Source organism: Dasypus novemcinctus, chromosome 3, assembly GCF_030445035.2.
Source record: "Dasypus novemcinctus isolate mDasNov1 chromosome 3, mDasNov1.1.hap2, whole genome shotgun sequence".
NCBI classification, from domain to species: Eukaryota; Metazoa; Chordata; class Mammalia; order Cingulata; family Dasypodidae; genus Dasypus; species Dasypus novemcinctus.
In genome coordinates, this window is record NC_080675.1 from 137,367,864 (window position 1) to 137,389,086 (window position 21,223).

General features: G+C 43.2%; 1 protein-coding gene across 1 annotated transcript; it reads right to left on the reverse strand.

Moving 5' to 3' along the window:
- Positions 1-222: 222 nt before the first annotated feature.
- RPS27L (ribosomal protein S27 like) lies at positions 223-6,422 on the reverse strand. The gene is made up of 4 exons (XM_004469625.4): positions 3,537-6,422; positions 2,647-2,755; positions 1,925-2,035; positions 223-422 (listed from the first exon to the last, which is right to left on the reverse strand). The coding sequence occupies exons 1-4, from the start codon at positions 3,618-3,620 to the stop codon at positions 394-396; spliced, it is 333 nt and encodes a 110-aa protein (XP_004469682.1). The 5' UTR covers positions 3,621-6,422; the 3' UTR covers positions 223-393.
- Between the last annotated feature and the right edge of the window lie 14,801 nt (positions 6,423-21,223).

Consider the following 21,223-nt stretch of genomic DNA (forward strand, 5'->3'; position numbering starts at 1 on the left):
TTAATATAATTAACAAACTAATGGATTTCTTTTCATTGGCAATCATTTAGTCCCATTCATAGCAATTTGGGAAAGAACTGAAAATCAAATATTTAGGGTTACTACTCTCAAAAAGACACAAACTAATCAGAATACACTTTTAAATGATAAAATCAAATTCACCCATATAGTGTACCCACACATACCAAAAACAAAAGGAAAGAAAAAGAAAAAAGGGGGCACTTGCCCATAATTAAAACTTTATTGAAAAACTGACACCAAAATAGGAGCTCACTGCTGTATACCTTACAAAATCAAACATAATTTGATTATCTTGGTAGGTTAACTAGAATTACTGAATGTTAAGGCATTCTGCGATGTAAAACAAATTCAGGAAGTTGGGAGCGTCATTTATTAGTGTTGTTTTCTTCTAAAGGAACATCCTGCAAAGGAATCATGACAGCATATTAAACAGAAATCTGTAATACTTCTGGTATAGTTTTAATTACAAAATATACTTTTTAAGTATTGTACTTAAATACTTTAGGAATATTGATTAATATTCATATACAAGTTATTTACCTTGTTATATCAGAAAACTGCTGTAATAAAATGTTACATTTAGGTTTACTCTGATGTGACTGTAACTGTTATTCCTGTTCCATAAATGCTACAATGAAATCTGTTTAAGATCATGAGCCTGAATTCAACAGTTAAAATTATTTAATGGGGTGTTTTGACTTCCAGCTTCGCCATGTCTTCTCCTAAGACTTTTAGAATCAAGCAATTCCTGGCCAAGAAACAAAAACAGAATTGTCCCATTCCTTAAGGGATTCGAATGAAAACTGGCAATAAAATCAGGTACAACTCCAAGAGAAGACATTGGAGAAAAACCAAGCTGTGTCTGTAAGGAATCACACATGTAATAACTCACATGTTTACACTATACTGAGTTCACTTACATCTTGTTGAAGGAGACCCTTTCTTTCTTAACAGTTGGATGTTATTGGAAGAAAAAGTTGTTGTTTTTTTTTTTTATGCTTTGGCATAAATGAGTTGGTTCAGTAATAAATATGTGAGACCTTTTGTTTGAGAAAAATTATTTAATGAAAGGTATCAAAAGACGCACTCTTGATTTTTAGGAATGATTTAAAATTACTTCCTCAAGAAAGTAATTTTGATTAGGGTTCTTTTCATAACTATTAGGAAAACTCTAGTACAAATGCACCCTTTTAACCATCTGTCAGCATATGGGCACAAGATCATAATTCCAAGGTCAAGGCATGACTTAAAAGTTTCAGAAATATTGCAAATACTTTTAATAAGCGATATTGCTCTTAAATTGTTCCCCCCCAAAAAATAAACAGGAAAAAAAATTCCCTTATAACTCTTCCAGTAAGAACATGGAATTTACATGTCCTTAAAATACCACAAGCAAATTTCAAGTATCATTATACTATTGTAAATCTAGGAGTACTATTATGGAAATCTATGAACATAATTATTTTCTTACTCCACTAATGTGAAAGAAGAATTCTGATATTCATCATTAAGTAGTTATTAATAAAAGATAAGGCCTCTGGCATTTTAATCTATATATTAGCTATCTGTTGCTTAGCTGGCAATAATAAAAACTGTCTTAAGTCATATATACAAGCACATATGAAATAAAACATTTACAAGAGAAGATTTAAAAATCATATGATTTTATAAAACCAAATTGCCTGCTGTATGAATAGTTCCTTTTGTTTCCATTCTGACTGGAGCTCTCTGGAAGGTGAAGATTACAAATTTTATCTAATTGAATAGAACACACAATGAAAGACAAATTATTTTGGTAATCCTGATTTCATTTAAGATTTATTTAAATTGTTTTTTAGTGAAGGGGGAGCCATTTACAATCATAAAAGTTCATTGCTGAGTTAGAAAATGCCAAGCAGTATACCTTCTGTGAGTCTGGCCTTTCCTCCTGTAGGCTGGCACAACACTGTTGAACAACCGACACAAAGAACCACTGTCTGAGCATGGCTGAAAACCGTAGTGATCTTGTAGCAGCCTAAAAAAGGGCAATGTCAAAAGCAAAAAGTTGAAGCAAACATAGTCCCTGTTAAACATGTTTCTATAAAGACCCTGTAAAGAGAATTACTACTTTAGTACTATCCAATAGCAAGCCACGCATAAGTTTAACTTTTTTACTAGTCACATAAAAAAAAGTTAAAAGAAACTCATGAAATTAATAATATACTTTATTTAACCCAATATTTACACAATTCTATAATTTCATTATAATAAATTTGAGTTTTTTGGTATGGTGCACTTAAACTCACCGGGAGCAACATATGGTTAATGGCCACCTTACTTGGCAGTACAACTTTAGACTGAAGAATAAACACACTTTTTATTGCATCATTAAAATTTTTAAAATTTGAAGAAAACCATTTGAATAACTTAAAGATAGTAAGTCAAATAGGAACATTTTGGATTCCTATTCCCACCTGCACCCCAAAACTCTTCTACAATGGTTTAGGTACATTTATTGTGAAAATGTCCCTTAAAATATTCCAATTCTGTAATCCCACTTCTTCTCAATAGAGGCTCTATACGCACCACACTAGCAAGTCCTATTAAAATTTTCTCTAGGAAAGGAATAAAGTTTTGAAATTTTACCTGGACATTTTACATCCATAAAATAAGAATTTGGACTTTGAACAAGCCGTTTCTTTTTATGTTTTTTCTTCTCCTCTTCCAAGGACGGATGTAGTAAATCTCTAGCCAACTAAATAAAAAAGCATATTATTACTACTAGAGTTAAGCCACAATGCCAGCCGATTTAACCATATGTGAAACGGACATGCAAAAATGAATAACAGTCATACTCAGCAGAGGCAAGAACATTTCTGAAGTTAAAGTTATGCATATGGTAAAGCTAATACCGTTCGTCTCTACTCAATTGAAGCGTCTCCAATAAAAACAAAACTGTTGTGCTAAGAACGTGACCACGGCCCTGGACTGCTTCGGCATAAATCGCTGAATGTAGACAAGGGAATGTCAATGCCAGGGTAATTTTTGGCCCAACGATTCAACACCCAAACCGACAGGAACTCATTTAGAGACTGAGGCGTGATCGCCCTTAATGGAATTAATGTGTAAGGTTTTCGAAAAAAAAGGAAACACGCAGAAATTCGCTTCCGAGAGAAGGCAGAGGGGACGAGAACCACAAAGTGCAAGGAAAGAAAGAAAACCCCGAAGATCCCAGCCTTGCGGAGGCCCACCAAAACTCAAGGAGCTCCCCTTCTAGCCACCCACTCCAGATCGCAGCCTAGCGCGCCGCCGGGCCCTCCCCGCTCCACGCCCAGGCAAGGCCCGACACGCCGCGCCGCCCGGGCAAGTCACAACAAGCCCTCCACGCGCGAAGCAGCCGCGCGATCGGAGGCGCCTCGCAACGGGCTGCAGGGAGCCCGGGTGACGGGGCGAACTGACGGGCTAACCCACCCCCTGTACCCCTTGCCACACAGAGAAGCCTGAAACAAAACCGAAGCCTAAAGTAAACAACTCACAGGCATGTTGATCCTCTCTCGAGCCCAGCCTTTCTGATCTGAAGTGACTCCCCTAGGGAACAGCACGCGATCTGGCGCGCGCATCAACTTCCGGGACAGGGGGGGCTGGGCGGAGCTGAGTGGCGGGGTTGGCGGGCCGGTCCTCTCTAGGCTCTCCTCTCGGTGGTCAGGAAACGGTTCGGACTGGGTCTGCAGGCTCCGCGTGAAGGGAGGTCCTTCGCGCAGCTCTGGGGTTCCAAATTCCGCTAACCCAATGGCCCCGGGCTGCGGTTTACGAAGCGCCAGCGGCCCTCCCCACCCGGCGCGATCCCGGAACCAGAGCTGGCGGACCCCAGGCAGGCGCGCTGGGCCGCGCACTCTACTGTCCCGGCGACCAAGCTCAGGCTAAAGCTTTATTTTCTCCTTTTTTTTTTGGGGGGTGGGGGGGGGGGGTGGAGAGGGGGGGCGGAGTACGTATTAAAAATTACAAAAACAGCGAGATTATATTTGAGCATCCAGCTTCCAAGATGCAGGTTTCTAAGTTGTTTGAGGGATGCGGCTGTGCCTTGGGTTTGCTTTGTTCTGAAAAATGTTTTAAGAAGCACTGTTTCGCTACAGTGCTCAGTTCAACGCCGGACTTCTTTTGCTCTTCGGACGTTACACGTACTTTCCAGAACCGACAACCCTAGCCTCAAAAGCCACGGAAAAGCCAGGCCTGAAAAGATTTTTTTAATGAGGACACGCTTGAGGGATAGATCCAAGTGAGTGTGATGGAAATCTAGGAAACCAGGGAGACCCTTGACCAGAAAATTGCCGTAGATAGTCTTAACTTTTTTTTTGCTGTCTACAAAAATAATGGATATTTAATACACATTTTGGAAAATGCAGAAAATGGAAGAAAATTAAAATCACCATCCAGAGATTAAACATAGTTAATATTTTGACCTATATCCGTCCATACATTTTTACGCATACATTTATTTTGGGTTTGGGTTTCACATAATTGCAATCATCTTGTGCAAATTCTTTTGTAGACTGGATTCCCTCTTCCTGCCCCCATTTACTATAAAGTGAACAAAACTCTGTGTTACTATATATTTCCTACATCATGATTTTTAATGGGCATGTAGCGCTTAACCTATTAATTCATATCCTGATTTATCCCATCCATAGACTAAATTGGACATTAGGTTTGGATTTTTTTAATTAAATAATTTTCATACATACAAATATACAGAATAATACAATAATACAGAACCATAGGCAGCGGACTTTGCCCAGGGCGTCCGTCTGCAGTTCAAACCCGGGGCCTCCTTGGCCTGTGTGGAGCTGACCCATGTGTAGTGCTGATGCGCGCAAGGAGTGCCCTGCCACACAGGGTGTCCCCTGCGCAGGGGAGCCCCACATGCAAGGAGTGCGCCCCATAAGGAGAGCCGCCCAGCGGGAAAGAAGGTGCAGCCTGCCCAGGAATGGTGCTGCACACACAGAGAACTGACAAAAGATGACGCAACAAAAAAAGGAACACAGATTCCTGTGCTGCTGATAACAACAAAAGCGGACAAAGAAGATGCAGCAAATAGACACAGAGAACAGACAACCGGGGTGGTGGGGGGAAGGGGAGAGAAATAAATAAGTCTTTAAAAAAAAATGCAGAACAATAATTCCTTCTAAAGATATCCATGTTCTGATTGCCACAATCTGCAAATGTATTAGGTTACATGGCAAAAGCCAATTGAAGTTTCAGATGAGATTAAGGTTTCTAATCAGTTGACTTTAAAATAGGAAGATTATCCTGGATTATTTAGGTAGGCCTAATGTAATCATAAGGATCCTTAATAGCAGCTGTGGCTCAATCGATTGGGCTCCTGTCTACCATATGGGAGGCCCTGGGTTGCGTCCCAGGGCCTCATGGAGGAGGCAAGCTGGCCGACACCCTTGGAGAGCTGGCACAATAAGATGACCCAACAAAAGGGAGTCAAGCAGACATAGAAGAATGAGCAGGGAATGGACACAGAGCAGACAGCAATTAAGCCACAAGGGGGGCGGGGATAAATAAAAATAAATCTTTAAAAAAAAAGTAGATGAGGGAAGCAGGAAAAGGAATCAGAGAAAGAGATGTGACAATAGAAGCAGAATCAGGGAGGCAGACTTGGCCCAGTGGATAGGGCGTCCGTCTATCACATGGGAGGTCCGTGGTTCAAACCCCGGGCCTCCTTGACCTGTGTGGAGCTGGTCCATGCGCGGTGCTGATGCACGCAGGGAGTGCCATGCCACACAGGGGTGTCCCCGCGTGGGGAAGCCCCACGCACAGGGAGTGCACCCCATAGGGAGAGCCGCCCAGCACGAAAGAAAGTGCAGGCTGCCCAGGAATGGCACTGCACACACGGAGAACTGATGGCAGCAGGATGACGCAACAAAAAGACACAGATTCCCCTGCCACTGACAACAGAAGCGGACAAAGAACAACACGCAGCAAATGGACACAGAGAACAGACAACTTGGGGGGTGGGGGGAGAAAATAAATAAATAAATCTTTTTAAAAAAAAGCAGCATCAGAGAGACTTTGAAGGTGGAGGAAGGGATCACAAGCCAAGGAATGTAGGCAGTCCCCAGATACTGGAAAAAGCAAGGAAATGAATTTTCCTCTGCAGTCTCCAGAAAGGAACGCAGCTCTGCCCACAGCTTGATTTAGCCCTGTGAGATCTGCATCAGACTTTTGAACTAAGAACTCTAAGATCATGAATTTGTGTTGTATAGGCCACTAAGTTTGTGTTGATTTGTTACATCCATAATAGAAAACTAATATAGTAATGGAGACCTATGTACCCAACCCTAATCTTAACATTTAATATCTCCTTCCCCCCAATTTTTCACTAGTAAAATAACACCATAATAAATTTTCTTGAAGATAAATCTTTGTGAATATCCTTAATTATTTCCTTAGGATAAATTCCTAGAGGAGAAATTGCTCAGTCAAAAGTTATGCACATTTTAAAGGTTTTAATATAAGCTGGCAAGTTATGTTCCTGAAGAGTTAGACCAATTTCCATTCCTTATGTAAATGTAGGAGATGCCCCTTTCTTTGCACCCTTGACAATGCTGGGTATTATAATACTTTTCCCTATCTCAGCCAATCCAAAATTACATTATTTTGTCAATGTTGCTTTGATATTTTTCATGCATTTATTGACCATTAGCACTTTTCTATTGAGATGGTCACCTATTTTTTTAATCCCTTTATATTAAGAATATTAACCATATGTGTTGCATAGGCTTTCCCCAGCTTCTTGTTTCCTATTAATTGTATTTTGGGTGATTATTATTATTATTTTTTATCATACAGAAGTTTTATGCTCTGTGTCCAGGAGGCTGACTTGAAATATATATTTTCAAGTCTATTGATTTTTTTTTCCTTTTTGTTTTTTTACTTCGACAGGCCTTGGCCACCTCAGGAATAGCTAAATATTTGCCCATGCTTCTTCTTACTCTTTTGGTGTAATATTTATTCTTTACCTTCTAAGTTAACTTGAAATTTATTTTCACACCTGTTGTATAGTAGGTCCTAGAACAATTTCTAGTGGTCAGGCCTGGTTATTGCTTCAGTTCCTTGATCAATATCAAAAACCTCTAGCCTCTGAGGTATTGTGGTAGCATGAGAAATAAAACTCTCAAGGTCAAAGAGACCTGGACTATTTATAATTCTGCTTCCTTGTCCAAAGCCGTTTCTCTTAAAACGTCCCTAGAACCCTGCACAGTATAGCAGATAAAAGGGCGTGCTCATTTCGTAGGGCCCCAGAGTCCCTCTGCCTAGACAGGCTGCTCTCAGGGATCTTGCAGAGGGAGATCCTGTCTGGCTTGCCAAAGAAACTTCAAGTACCAGTCATAGTTCTGTTTATTGCCCTGAGAAGTTCCAGCTCTTCTACCTGGCTGAGTCAGAGAAGGTGACACTGAAATCTCTCTTTGCACCTGGCTCCCTTCCCCTCAGAAGGGTGCAGTCATCTCCACTTCCTTCCCCCTTTGCCAGTTTCAAACATTGGGGGCTCACAGGTGTTCAGTCAGGTTAAGCCGGGAACCCAATTGGGGCTAAAGTTCAGCCAGGCCAAGACCTGTTCTAAATAGGACAGATCCTTATCTTTCCCCCTGGGCTGAAGTTCCTCAGGCCTCTGCACTTCTTTTTGCAAAAAGATGCTCAGACATTTCTATTTGTTTTGTTTTTAAGAAATTCAGGGTGTGAGATGGGGGCCCTAATTATAACTTTCTCACTCCTGTCTTTCTAAGTATTTTTCTGAGAAGCCCAGAGGAATCTGTGTCATCTGCAAACAAGGCTGTATTCTTCTCCTTTTATTGGTCACCTGTTGATAATTTCAAACAACTTGCTGCTTACTCTCAACATGTTCCTAAAATCAGCAGCAACTTCTGAAAGTCTGCCTCTCCTCTGCACACCAGTTCTCCAAGAGGGTCATAGCATTATTTTTTTTTTTTCTTATCTTTTTTTTTTATAATACATAGATCACACAAAATGTTTCATTAAAAAATTATAAGAAGGAAACGGATGTGGCTCAACCAATTGGGCTCCCACCTACCATATAGAAGGTCCAGGGTTCGATGCCCAGGGCCTCCTGGTGAATCCAAGCTGGCCCACATGGCAAGCTGGCCCACACAGAGTGCCGGCCTGTGCTGGAATCCCATCCCATGCAGGAGTGCCACCCAGCTCAGGAAAGCCACCCTGCACAGGAGTGCTGGCCGATGTGGAGAGCTGGTGCAGCAAGATGACGCAACAAGAGACACAGAGGCGAGAAACTAAGAAGACATAGCAGAACAGGGAGCTGAGGTGGCGCAAGAGAGTAATTGCCTCTCTCCCACTCCGGAAGGTCCCAGGATTGGTTCCTGGAGCTGCCTAATGAGAATTCAAGCAGACACAGAAGAACACACAGAGAATGGACACAGAGAGCAGACAATGGAGGCAATGGGGCAGGGGGAGAAATAAATAAAAGATAAATCTTTAAAAAAAAGGTTCCCATTTAAATATATATGTGTGTGTGTGTATATACATATATAAGAGGTCCCCATAAACCCACTCCCCACGCCCCCCAGCAATTTCTTGAAAAGCTCCAACCTTGGAGTTTGCAATTCATCTGCCATTCATGAGGATTCTTGACACTACTAGGGAAGCTCTCATCTATAAGGGATAAGAGTCTCAGATGCAAACTCTGGTATCATTTATTTTCCATACAAACTCAATTTTTACTGAGTTTGAACCCCCACTGGGTAAGGTTGGCAGAACATCCCACCTTATTTTGGGGGGATTGTGCTAAGTTTTCTGTATTTGTTCCCCACCAGATCTGCTCTCCACCTTCACCCTGCTTTGCGCCCAGGAGGCCGACTTCAATGGGCTGCATTAATTGGGTTCCCTGGCCCTCTGGTTTTAAGTTGGTTTGTGTCAAGGGGAGGCATCAATAGGAGATTAGAGCACAAAAGAAGAGCAATGTTGGGATATTTCCTCCCCTGGATCTATCCTTGATGGACCATGTTTCTCCCAAGTGGCTGTGTTTCTCCCAAGGCAGTAGCTGCTTCAGGTGGCCCTTTCCTATCGCTCTCAAGGGGTTCCAGTCATGGAACCCTCTCCTTTTGCCCTTTTTGGTTAAGGTGTGGTACTTCAAATTTTTTCTTGGTTTCTGTTAACTCTGACCCCATCTTGTAAAGTCCTTTCATGAAAGTCTATTCAGTCACCCCTTTTTGAGTGCTCTGCCAGGACCCTGCCTGACATGGGGATCCCCCACCAACTGTGTTCCCCTTGTAGCCTGGAAGGTCTTGCAGGTGAGGTCCAACTGCTTCTCAGTCATCAACCCAACCAGGTCCAAAAGCAGAAATGCCCATTGTCCCTGCCTGTGGGACCCTTCAAGTATGACAAGTCATAGCTTCTCTTCTTTGCTTGAGATAGATATGAGAATCTATTAAGAATCTATTAAGAATCTATTAAGAATCTATTAAGGGAATCTATTAGATTCTATTAAGGGAATCTATTAAGAATCTATTAAGAATCTATTAAGGGAGTTGGCCTATAATCCAACTTGCTACTTTGTAGACCAAACCAGCCACATTGGTGTCACATAGGAATTTATTGGAAATGCAGACTCTCAGGCTCCACCCCCAGACGAGATGTGGAATCAGAATCTACATTTTACCAAGACCCCCACATGACTCATGTGCTCATCACAGTGTGAGAAGCATGACCATTCTTTCTGGAGTCTTCCTGCCTCCCCAACAAGGCTGTCAGGAGCTTGAACCCCGATTCCTGCTACTTCAGGGTAACAAATTAAGGGTATTCTGTAGATTGGAGCAGGGAAGCTCCCCTCTTCCCCTGCTTCTCCAAGATATTTTGTCCACTCCAGCGAATCTCATTCTTGCTTACCATCTCTAGGAACCCAAAGTTAATGATAGGCAAACTTGGTTGCCAATTAGAATCACAAAAGAAGCTGCCCAGACCAATTAAATTAGAGTATCTGGGTGGGACCCAGGCAGCAGTGTTTTGTTTTGTTTTTAAGCTCCCCAGGTGATCCCAGGGAGCAGCCAAAGTTGAAAACCAACTCTAAGTTCTTCCAAGTGCTCAGAATTTTCAAAAGCAAAACCCAGAAAGAACTTCAGGCTACTCCTGCTTAAAAGGGGAAAGAAGAAAAAATACAGGGAGGGAAAATTTTTTTACTAGATTTGATAGCCAGGTAAGATCTCCCAGCATCCGACCTGCCTGCTTTGATGAACAGGCCTGGCCTTCTCCTCATCTCTCCTGTTAATGCTTCTCGAAAACTCTCTTACTATCTACCTGAGTAATTATTCCAGGGAAGAACGTGAACTACTTAAAGGCAAAGCACTCTCTCAAACTTGGTCGTATTCCCATAGCTCATAGTAAACATGCTTTATGAAGATGCTGAGGTCTGCACAAATTTGCACCTACATAATCTCTCCCTTTGCTGAACTCCTGCAACACTTATTGCCTAAATATTTTTTAATAACCACTGCTGTCTTGACTGTACATTTTTTAAGCTCTTGTACATCCATCCATTTTACTTTCCTTATGTCTATGCCTTCTCTTCCCTGAAAATCTGTGAGCTTCTTGAAAATTAAGATTTTGTCTAAGGGAACAGAGGTGGCTTAAGTGATTGGGTGCCTTCCTCCTACATGGGAGGTCTTGGGTTGGATTCCCAGTGCCTCCTAAAACAAAAGAAAAAAAGAAGACAAATAGCAGACAGTGAGTGCAAACTCTGAGTGGTTAGGAAGAGAGAAATAAATAATTAAAAAAAAAATTTTGTCTATCTTCCCAAATGCCTAATACTGTGTATAAAAAGCACTTCAGGAATATGTTGAGTTGACATAAGTTGGTGATCGCATGCAAGGAGTGCTGTGCCACGCAGGGGTGTCCCCCGCATAGGGGAGCCCCACGCGCAAGGAGTGCACCCGTAAGGAGAGCCGCCCAGCGTGAAAGAAAGTGCAGCCTGCCCAGGAATGGTGCTGCATACACGGAGAGCTGACACAACAAGATGACACAACAAAAAGAAACACAGATTCCCATGCCACTGACAACAACAGAAGCGGACAAAGAAGACACAGCAAAATAGATACAGAGAACAGACAACCAGGGTGGTGGGGGGTGGGGAAGAGAGAGAAATAAATAAAATAAATAAATCTTAAAAAAATAATAATAAGTTGGTGATCATTCTCCGAAACTGGCCGTTCCATCTCTGGTTTATCCAAAACCCACCTCTTCTGGTTATAACCTTATTAAGTCCTTCTTTTTTTAAAGATTTATTTGATTTATTTATTTACTTATCCTCCGCCCCCCCCCCCCACTTCCCCTCTTCCCACCCTGCTGTTTTTGCTGTCTGTGTTGTCTTTTCTTCTCATTTTCTCTCCTCTAGGATTCACCAGGATTAGATCCTGGAGACCCCTGATGTGGAGAGAGGTTCCCTGTCAATTGCACCATCTCAGTTCCTGGTTTTTGCTGCACTTCACCTTGACTTGCCCTTTGTCTCTCTTTTGATGTATCGTCATCTTGCTGCGTGACTCACTCACGTGGGCACTGGCTCACCGTGTGGGCACTTGTGCTCACCACACGGGCTCTCACGTGGGCACTGGCTCACCGTGTGGGCACGCTTTCTCTTCTTTTTCACCAGGAGGCCCCAGGGATTGAACCCAGGTCCTCCCATATGGGAGGCGGAAGCTCTATCACTTGAGCCACATCCACTTCCCACTAAGTCCTTCTTGATTCACGCCTTTGGTCATTCTTCCTCCTCAACTTAGTGTGATGACAAGATCAAACACCATTGGCTTATGGCTAACTTTCCTTGTTTCTAAAACTGTGAAAATATTTCAAAGTTATTACAGAATGAATGATAGTGTAGTGAGCACTATGCTTCTCCCGTTGGAAAGTGTGTACAGGAAAAATAAATACAAATCATACTATTTTTTCCATTAGATAATAACTGATTAAGAGGCTAATGGGGGAGCAGATGTAGCTTAAGTAGTTGAGCACCTGCTTCCCACATACAAGATCCTGGGTTCAATCCCTGGTATCTCAAAAAAAAAAAAAAAAGGCTAATGGAGTCAAGGGCTCAACTTAAGAAGAATGGTGCTCTTTATTCACACTGGAAAACTTATTCAAGTATTTATGGAATGTCTGTTATAGTCCAGGCAGTGGGGCGCTGTAAACCCTGTTTCCTAGGAGCGTGGAGACTTTTTTTGTTAGGTACTAAGGGCCAGGGATTGAACCTAGGACCACATGTGTGGGAAGCTGGCACTCAATCACTGAACTACATTGGTTTCCCTGAATTGGTTTTTTCATTTGTTTTCTTTGTTTGTTTTTGTTTTTTCAGGAGGCAGTAGAAACTGAACCCAGGACCTCTCATGTGGGAGGCAGGTGCTCAACTGCTTGAACCTCATCCCCTCAGAAACTTTTAAACTCTCATAGCCACTTAACCTCTATAAGCTGTTTCCCCATCTGTAAAATGAAATGACATACCTATTTTATTAGGTAATATGAAGAAAATGTGATAATGCATGTAAAGTGCATAATATTCTGTAAGTACTCAATACATACTAATTGTAATTCTTGTGCTCATAACAGTAAGGTTCATTAAGGAAATCAGTTAGCTCTGGGAGTCTTGGATTGATGGTGATTTCCATCAGATCAACTTGCAAATGTAATGTCTTTACATGGTTCTGCTTTACAGGAGATCATGAACATGTTCCATCTGCAGAAAATATTTGTTGGAGTCATACTTTTTTTTTTTAGATTTATTTATTTATTTCTCTCCCCTTCTCCCCCCCACCCCAGTTGTCTGTTCTCTGTGTCCATTTGCTGTGTGTTCTTTGTCCTTGTCAGCGGCACGGGAATCTGTGTTTCTTTTTGTTGCGTCATCTTGTGCCAGCTCTCTGTGTGTGCGGCGCCATTCCTGGGCAGGCTGCACTTTCTTTCACACTGGGCAGCTCTCCTTACGGGGCACACTCCTTGCGCATGGGGCTCCCCTACGCAGGGGACACCCCTGCGTGGCACGGCACTCCTCGCGCGCATCAGCACTGCGCATGGGCCAGCTCCACACGGGTCAAGGAGGCCTGGGGTTTGAACTGTGGACCTCCCATGTGGTAGACGGACGCCCTAACCACTGGGCCAAGTCCACTTCCCATGTGGAGTCATACTTTTGACTGAAAAACTGAAAGAGTGTTCCTTCCGAATCCAATAGGTGGCACAAGGAGTCACTCGTACAGGACAAACTCAGGTCAGCAGAGAGCATTATCTTCCCATTTCCAGGGGGCTTTTGTCTTCGAGGTTTCTTCCCAGTCTGTGACATGGTCACTCCATGAGCAACTGCAAAATAAGCTCTTTAAACATAGGGATGATGGTTATTAGTCTTCCTAAAGAAAAAGGAGGCGTGGCCTAGAAGGGAGTGGAGGTGAGTCTAATCTTCCCCAAATAGTTTCCCCTAAATATTCCACTCATCTGACTAAATTCTAACTTGCCCTCACATGAAAATTCTAGATTGGCCCTAAATATATTTTTTATAGAGACACATAGTCAAAACATCTAGTAAAAGGTCAGCTGTCATTATTAATGGTGCCAGCTTAATAGGAATTAGGTAGCATAGACTGGAAAGCAGCGGGCACTGGTAAACAAGTGCTCAGGGGAGGTAGGCTGGGTGGGTGGGGGGAAGGGGACTTGATCTGTACTGTTTGCTGGTCTCTGTGGCTTAAATATTCTCACCACGGCCGATTCCAAGGCACTTCACACAGAGTTGGGAAGAGATGGGCATGATCTTCTGATTAGGTAATGACGAAGTCTTATATGAAGACTATTTCCCATTATTGCCAAACTACTAATAAAATATCTGGATCCTGGATGATGACCTTGAAGGAAGGAGCTGACCTACTTGATACTTCTATCAGTCTGAGCACGACACATTACACAGAATAAGAGCTCTATAAGATGCCTCTTTCTGACTTGCTAATAATATGGCAGTAGATCAAATACGGAACTTCGAGTTACAAAATCCACTCCAGTTGTAGACAGTTTTTTTTTTAAAGATTTATTTTTTTAATTTCTCACCCCTTCCCTGCCCCTCCCCCCAGGTTGTCTGCTCTGTATGTCCATTCACAGTATGTTCTTCTGTGTCTGCTTGTGTCAGCAGCACCGGGAATCTGTGTTTCTTTTTGTTGCGTCATCTTGCTGCGTCAGCTCTCCATGTGTGCGGCGCCATTCCTGGGCAGGCTGCACTTTTTTCGCGCTGGGCGGCTCTCCTTACGGGGTGCACTCCTTGCACATGGGGTTCCCCTACGCGGGGGACACCCCTGCATGGCACAGCGCTCCTTGTGCACATCCTTGCGCATGGGCCAGCTTATCACATGGCTCAGGAGGCTCTGGGTTTGAACTCTGAACCTCCCATGTGGTAGGCGGATGCTCTATCAGTTGAGCCAATTCCGCTTCCCTGTAGACAGTTCTAATTGTCCTTGTATATATATATATATATATATATATATATATATATATTTTTTTTTAAGATTTATTTTATTTATTTCCCCCCTTCCCCTCCTCCTGCCCTGCTGTTTTTGCTCTCTGTGTTGTCTTATCTTCTCATTTTCTTTCCTCTAGGATTCACTGAGATTCAATCCTGGAGACCTCTGATTGGGAGAGGAATTCCCTGTCAATTGCGCCACCTCAGTTCCTGGTTTCTGCTGTGCTTCAACTTGACTCTCCCCTTGCCTCTCTTTTGATGCATCATCATCTTGCTACATGACTTACTTGCATGGGGCACTGGCTTAGCACATGGGCACTCATGCAGGCACTCGTGTGGGCACTGGTTCACCATGTGGACACTTGCGTGGGCACTGGCTTGCCGCATGGGCATGTTTTCTCTTCTCCTTTTTCACCAGGAGGCCCCAGGGATCAAACCCAGGTCCTCCCATATGGTAGGCGGAAGCTCTATCAGTTGAGTCACATCTGCTTCCTTAATTGTTCCTTATATTGTGTCAAAACCTGCTTGCTGGGAAGTGCATGTGGCTCAAGCAGTTGGGCACCTGCCTACCACATGGGAGATACTGGGTTCAGTTTCTGGTGCTTTGTAAAGAAGAAGAGGAAGACAGTGAGCTGACACAATGGGCTGGTAAAGTGAGCTGACGCAACAAGATGATGCAACGAGATGATGCAAAAAAGAGACACAATGAGGAAACACAATGAGAGATACAACAAGCAGGGAGTGGAGATGACTCAAGTGATTGAGTGCTTCCCTCCCACATGGGAGGTCCCAGTTTCAGTTCTCAGTGTCTTCTTCAAAAAGAAGACAAGCACACAACAAACAGATGCAGAGAGCAGAGAGCAAGCTCAAACAAAGCAGGGAGGTGGGGGAATAAATAAATAAAATAAATCTTAAAAAAAAAATCTGCCTGCTTTTAAACTTAAATTCACCTATTGAGGTTCTGGCCTAGAGAAGGAACATAGAAAATGCATGGCACTCATTTTCCAAATGATAAGTCCTAGAGCTAACTGAGTGTTTTATTTCTCTTTAGACTTTACTTCTTCAGGATAAGTATTACTGGCTCCTACAAACAATATTTGTAGTTTCTTTTTTTTTCTTTAAAGATTTATTTATTTCCCCCTCCCGCACCCTGCCCTGCTGTTTTTTTGCTGTCTGTGTTCATTTGCTGTGTGATCTTCTCTTTTTTCTCTTTTTGTCTTCTCATCTTTCTCCTCAAGGATTCAGAGGGATTCAATCCTGGGGACCTCTGATGTGGAGAGAGGTTCCCTGTCAATTGCACCACCTCAGTTCTTGGTCTCTGCTGCACTTCACCTTGACTCTCCTTTTGCCTCTTTTGTTATGTCATCATTTGCTGTGTGACTCGCTTGCGTGGGCACTGGATCACTGCACAAGCACTCAGGTGGGCACTTGGCTCACCATGTGGGCACTGGCTCACCTCGCAGGCACACTTTCTCTTCTTTTTCACCAGGAGGTCCCTGGGATCAAACCTGGGTCCTCCAATATGGTAGGCAGAGGCCTTATCACTTGAGCCACATCCACTTCCCGTTATTTGTAGTTTCTAATCATCTTTTTCATGCTCTTTGGACATGCTCCAATTTGCCCATAATCCCTCTTAATCTAGGTCCAATAATTAAGCACATTGCCAGCTCAGAACAGCAGGGACCCATTATTTGCCTTGTGACCATCACATGTGTATCAATACAGCCCAATATCACATCAGCTTTTTTGGCAATGTAATGGTATCACACTATTGATTTACAAGAGCTTGTAACTGACTAAAATCCTAAGTCTTTTAAACTGTCATCAAACCTTGTATCCCCCATCCTATAACTGCATTTTAAGAAATCTAAGCACAGTAAATATACTAAAAACCATTGAACTGTATACTTTAAATTGGTGAATTGTAAGCTACGTGAACTATATCTCAACAAAGCTGTTAAAAAAATCTGAGTGAAGGAAAGAGGTATTTTATTAAATACCTACTAAATTTAGGTACTTTGCCAGCCACGTTACTTCTTATAATCCTTTCAATAATCCTCCTGGGGTCTAGAGACATGACGAAACCCGTCCAGTAGAAGGACAGGGATTTGAACTCAGGTCTACTCAGATGTCTGTGCTCATGCCATATTCATTCCACCATGCCACCTTGCCTCCCTGCCGTCCTACTGTGTGCTGAGCATTGTGATCAGTGACCATTTGAAGTCAGTGGAAGGAGGTCTTCCAGGAAGGCAGAGCTGAGGGGCCACATAGACCCACAAAGTAGTAACAGGTGACATAGTAGATCAGAGAGGTTTGGGTTAGAAAAATCCAGCTGGTGGCAAAGGGCAGTGGTCCCATAAGTAAGCAGATGTGATTACTGGTGGAGATGAAAATGGGGTTGGTGGTGTGATGGGAGATATTGGGAAAAGCAGTGCGAGTGACCTGGACTGATGCTCTGGGTCAGGCAGGACAAGTAGCAGGTAGCAAGGTCCCAGCTAGCTCTGTTTCAGGTGATACCTGGGAAGAATAGAATAGAAACAAGGGCCCTGATTTTGAAGAGACCAAGGTCCTTGTCAGGTCATGAAGGCAGGGGAATCAGGGACCCAGGTCCTGCAACAGGGAATCGGAACTGAGGTTTGATCCCAGACTCCAGGCCAGAACCGGGGTATTGGATTGGAGTAGGACACGTCACAAGGTAACTGTGTCCCCTGAACTACTGAAGCAGGACTCTTTAAGCCTTTTAGCTAGAGACAGGATTTGCCCCTGAATCTGGGACAGGGCCAAAGCTATGGATGAGTGTCAAATACCCCAGCAATGGGGAATGACTAGACCGTTACCCAGTTTTATTTTCCTTGCAGTACACATGATCAATGACAGTTGTGGGTGCCCACACCCCTGTAGAAATGTTCAGGGCTAGACAAAATTTTGGGTAAGCCTTCTGTAATACCACCTTTCCCTGCTACACAAGAAAGTATGTCAAGAGGTAACTGAGACCATATTGTTTTAGGGGCAACCATGAATCTGCTCCATAATGTTATCATTAGTGAAAAATTACCAGTGTGCACGTCTGTTTTTGACAGGCCAGCATGATGGGATATCTGGGTGGGCATCACCGTGCTGACCCTTCCTGTGCAGGCAAGATTCCTGACTTAGCTCCTCTCTCTGCCAGCCCCACTGTCATAGCCAAGGCTCTCTGGGTTTCAAGTAACAGGTACATCTCGAACTTGCTGGAGCTAAAATGGAGAGAGTACTGGGTGTGGGCCAGGGCAGGAAGGGCAGCTGGGCCTCATGGGGGTTGGAACAAAGCCCCGAGAGGCCTCTGGGACTTGAGACAGTTCCTCCCTTTTTTTGTGTGGGGACAGCCTGGTTTCTCATCTCTGCTTCTCCCTGACACTGTTTGTCTTCTCTTTCTAAAGCCCAGTTTTCTCTACTTCCCAGGGCACAGAGTGAAGGGCCAATAGTGACCAACTAGAAGGCCTGTGTCCCAATTCCAGATGCCCTGGAGAGAGACTCTGGTTGCCTCAGCGTGGCCAGGGCAACAAGAGCACTGGGGGTGGTAATGACCCCTGGGGCCCACCCCTGAGGGGAGATGGGGGCAGCTCTTAGAGAAGGGGAAATAGTCTGAACAGAAACCCCGTAAGATGCCCACTCCCTCCACACTGTGGTCACTGGTGCCCTTGGCGCCAAGCCCCCGCTTCAGTCAGCCCCACTGCTCTGTTTTCTCCCTGAAACACTGCACATTCATTGGATAGCATTTGTTAACTGAAAACACTTTGTCCATAAACTTCAGCAAATTGGTGATGAATGTATGCAACAAAAGCATTTTTTTTTCACATAGAATAATAAAATATGGGACCACATATTGAGAAAAACCATTTTAAACTAAAAAGACGTACCAACTACTTTGGCACTGAGTCAGTTTTCAAGGATCCACATATGCCTACCAATATATTTTACAACTAATAAGACTGCTGTGCATAGTGCACAAGTAATTAATTTGCAAAGTGCCTTTTTTTTTTTTTAAAGATTTATTTTTATTTATTTAATTCCCCTCCCCTCCCCCAGTTGTCTGTTTCTTTTTGCTGGGTCCTGTTTCTTTGTCCGCTTCTGTTGTCGTCAGCGGCACGGGAAGTGTGGGCAGCAGCTGACATTCCCCCGCAGGCTGCTCCCTCCTTTGCGCTGGCCAACTCTTCTTATGGGTGCACTTCTTGCGCGTGGGGCTCCCCTGTGTGGCAGGGCACTCCTTGCGCTCATCAGCACTGCGCAAGGGCCAGCTCCACACGGGTCTGCCCAGGGTTTGAACCGGGGACCTCCCATGTGGTAGACGGATGCCCTAACCACTGGGCCAAAGTCCGTTTCCCGCGAAGTGTCTTCTAAGTAGCCCTCATATAATGTCTGAATTAGAACTATCTTATTCATCCTTCTTCAAGTAGCCAACGAATAAAATCCGAAATTAAGGATTAGAAGTTAAAGATCTGGAGGTTCTGACCTAAGAGGGTTTCCGCTTCAGGTTTACAATGTGACAGTAAGGGAATTACCGGGCCTGTTGTTAAATCTGAAGGCTATCCTCTCAGGCTCTAAGTGCAACCAAGACTCTTTCCCCTGTAATCTCTGATGGTGTTGATGATGCCGATGATGCTGATGATATCACTGTCCCAGGTTCTGTGCTAAGTACTTTAATTGTATTATCTCATTTAATCTCTAACCATCACTACGAGGTAGATAATATTATTACCCCATTTTACAGATGAGGAAACTAAGGAACAGAACTAGTTAAGTATCTTTCCCTAGATTCCATGAACAGCAATTTGCAGAGCAAAGATACAAACCTAGGTCTGGCTTATGTTAAGACCTTTGGATCATAAGCAATATAGTTTATTTAATATCTTACATGTAAGAATATTTTAAAAATATTTGAAAATGAAACTTCCTATCATTTTCATCACTTACTAGGTCTTTTCATTTTCAATGCAATTTAACTGGTATCTTTGTTTCACCTATAAAGAAGGTCTAATGTGGGAAATGTGAAAATGATTAAGATCCCCTTGAGGCTTCCAAGAAGCTCCAGGTAATCTTTTTTTTTTTTTTAGGAGTTACTGGGGATTGAACCTGGGACCTTGTACATGTGACGCGCATGCTCAACCACTGAGCTCCACCTGCTCCCCTCGAAGTAATCTAATATCAAGAAGGAGGCAGGACAAGTATAATTATAATGCCACTGAATACAATATGCCCTTGTAGAAACCCTAAGACTCCCTGTGATTAAGGGAAGAAGGGACCATGTCCAAGTATATGAGTTACGATTTGCTACATAGGAACAGATGACTAGAGTGAGACAGAAAGCTCATGTTAGTTAAAGTAATCAAAGATTCCAAGATGTGATTCTCAGCCGGACCAGTATGCCTTCTGATAAATCATACAGCCACATCTTTATGCGAACCATGGAATATGGCCTTTATGGGTAAGACCAAATACTTTAAAAAAGGAATGGATCCTAGACAGGCCTCATCCTTGTTGTGTGTTCTCAGTAAACACTGTCCCTGGAGAAAACACTGCTAATGAGAACTGCCAGGCTCCAAATCAAGGCAGGGACAATAGAAACAACTGCAGCTGAGAGCTTCATAAAGCGTCCTTCCCTTAGAACGACACTTCAGATATCAGAATCTTTCCAGAAGAGTCCCAGGGATACACCTTGTTCTTTGTACTTTCATTGCAGAAATCAGCCCATCATCTGGCACCAGCTGGACGCAGGGGATCTTTGTGCTGCCTGCCACCCAGAAATGTGCACTGATTACTTGCTCTGTTCAGGTAATGCAAGCCCGACTGTCCTTTTCCACATCCCTGAATTCTGCAGCAGTCTGTGATCTGGACTTAAGAGGCTGAGCTGTGGTAGTGGAAAGCAGGATGCGCTCCAGACTTAGCTGACTTTGGATAAAATAGCTCTAATGCCCCTTTTCATTTATATACAACTTTTACATTACAAAGCCCATCACAATCATCATTAATTAAACCTGCCACTAGTTGCTCTCTGAGGTAGCGCTGAATTAGTCTGCTCATTTTACAGCTGACAAAACAGATAGAAAGGCTTAGGGATTTGCTGAAGTGAAGTGGTATTCAATCAAGGAAGTCTGGCCTGATTCCCTTTCTACTTCATTCTTTATTTTTGCCCGGAAGAGAACTTCAAAATGCTCAGCTCTTATCTCCAAGCAGCTTAAGGAAGTCAATTGGGAAGAAGAGCTTGGCGGGGAAACAGCAGCAGTCGAGGGCAGAGCATCAGTGTGGAGTTTGAATAATTTGAAAACAGCCATATCATATTTTTTCTGGTTCTTAGTGGATGTTATACACACACACACACACACACACACATATACACACACACAGTTTCTCCAGGCCAGGGAACAGGGTGAGGAGGATGGGACATATTGGAAAGTTGCTGGGGAACAATGCTAGATCTGACCTGCTGGCAAAGCAACCCACCCCATACCTGCACATCAACCCCGTTACCAGATCCTGCATGCTAACATTGTAAATGAACTCAAAATCAAATCTGTTCTAAGATTAGGCCTGGTGCCACATTTATGGGACATGAGGAAAGAGGAAAAATGGAAGCCCACATATCACATGTCTAAGTATTTAAAAATTATAGTTGAGGGCTCCACCCTGATTAAGATGGTAGAGTGAGACTCAGGACTCCATTTTCACTGCAGT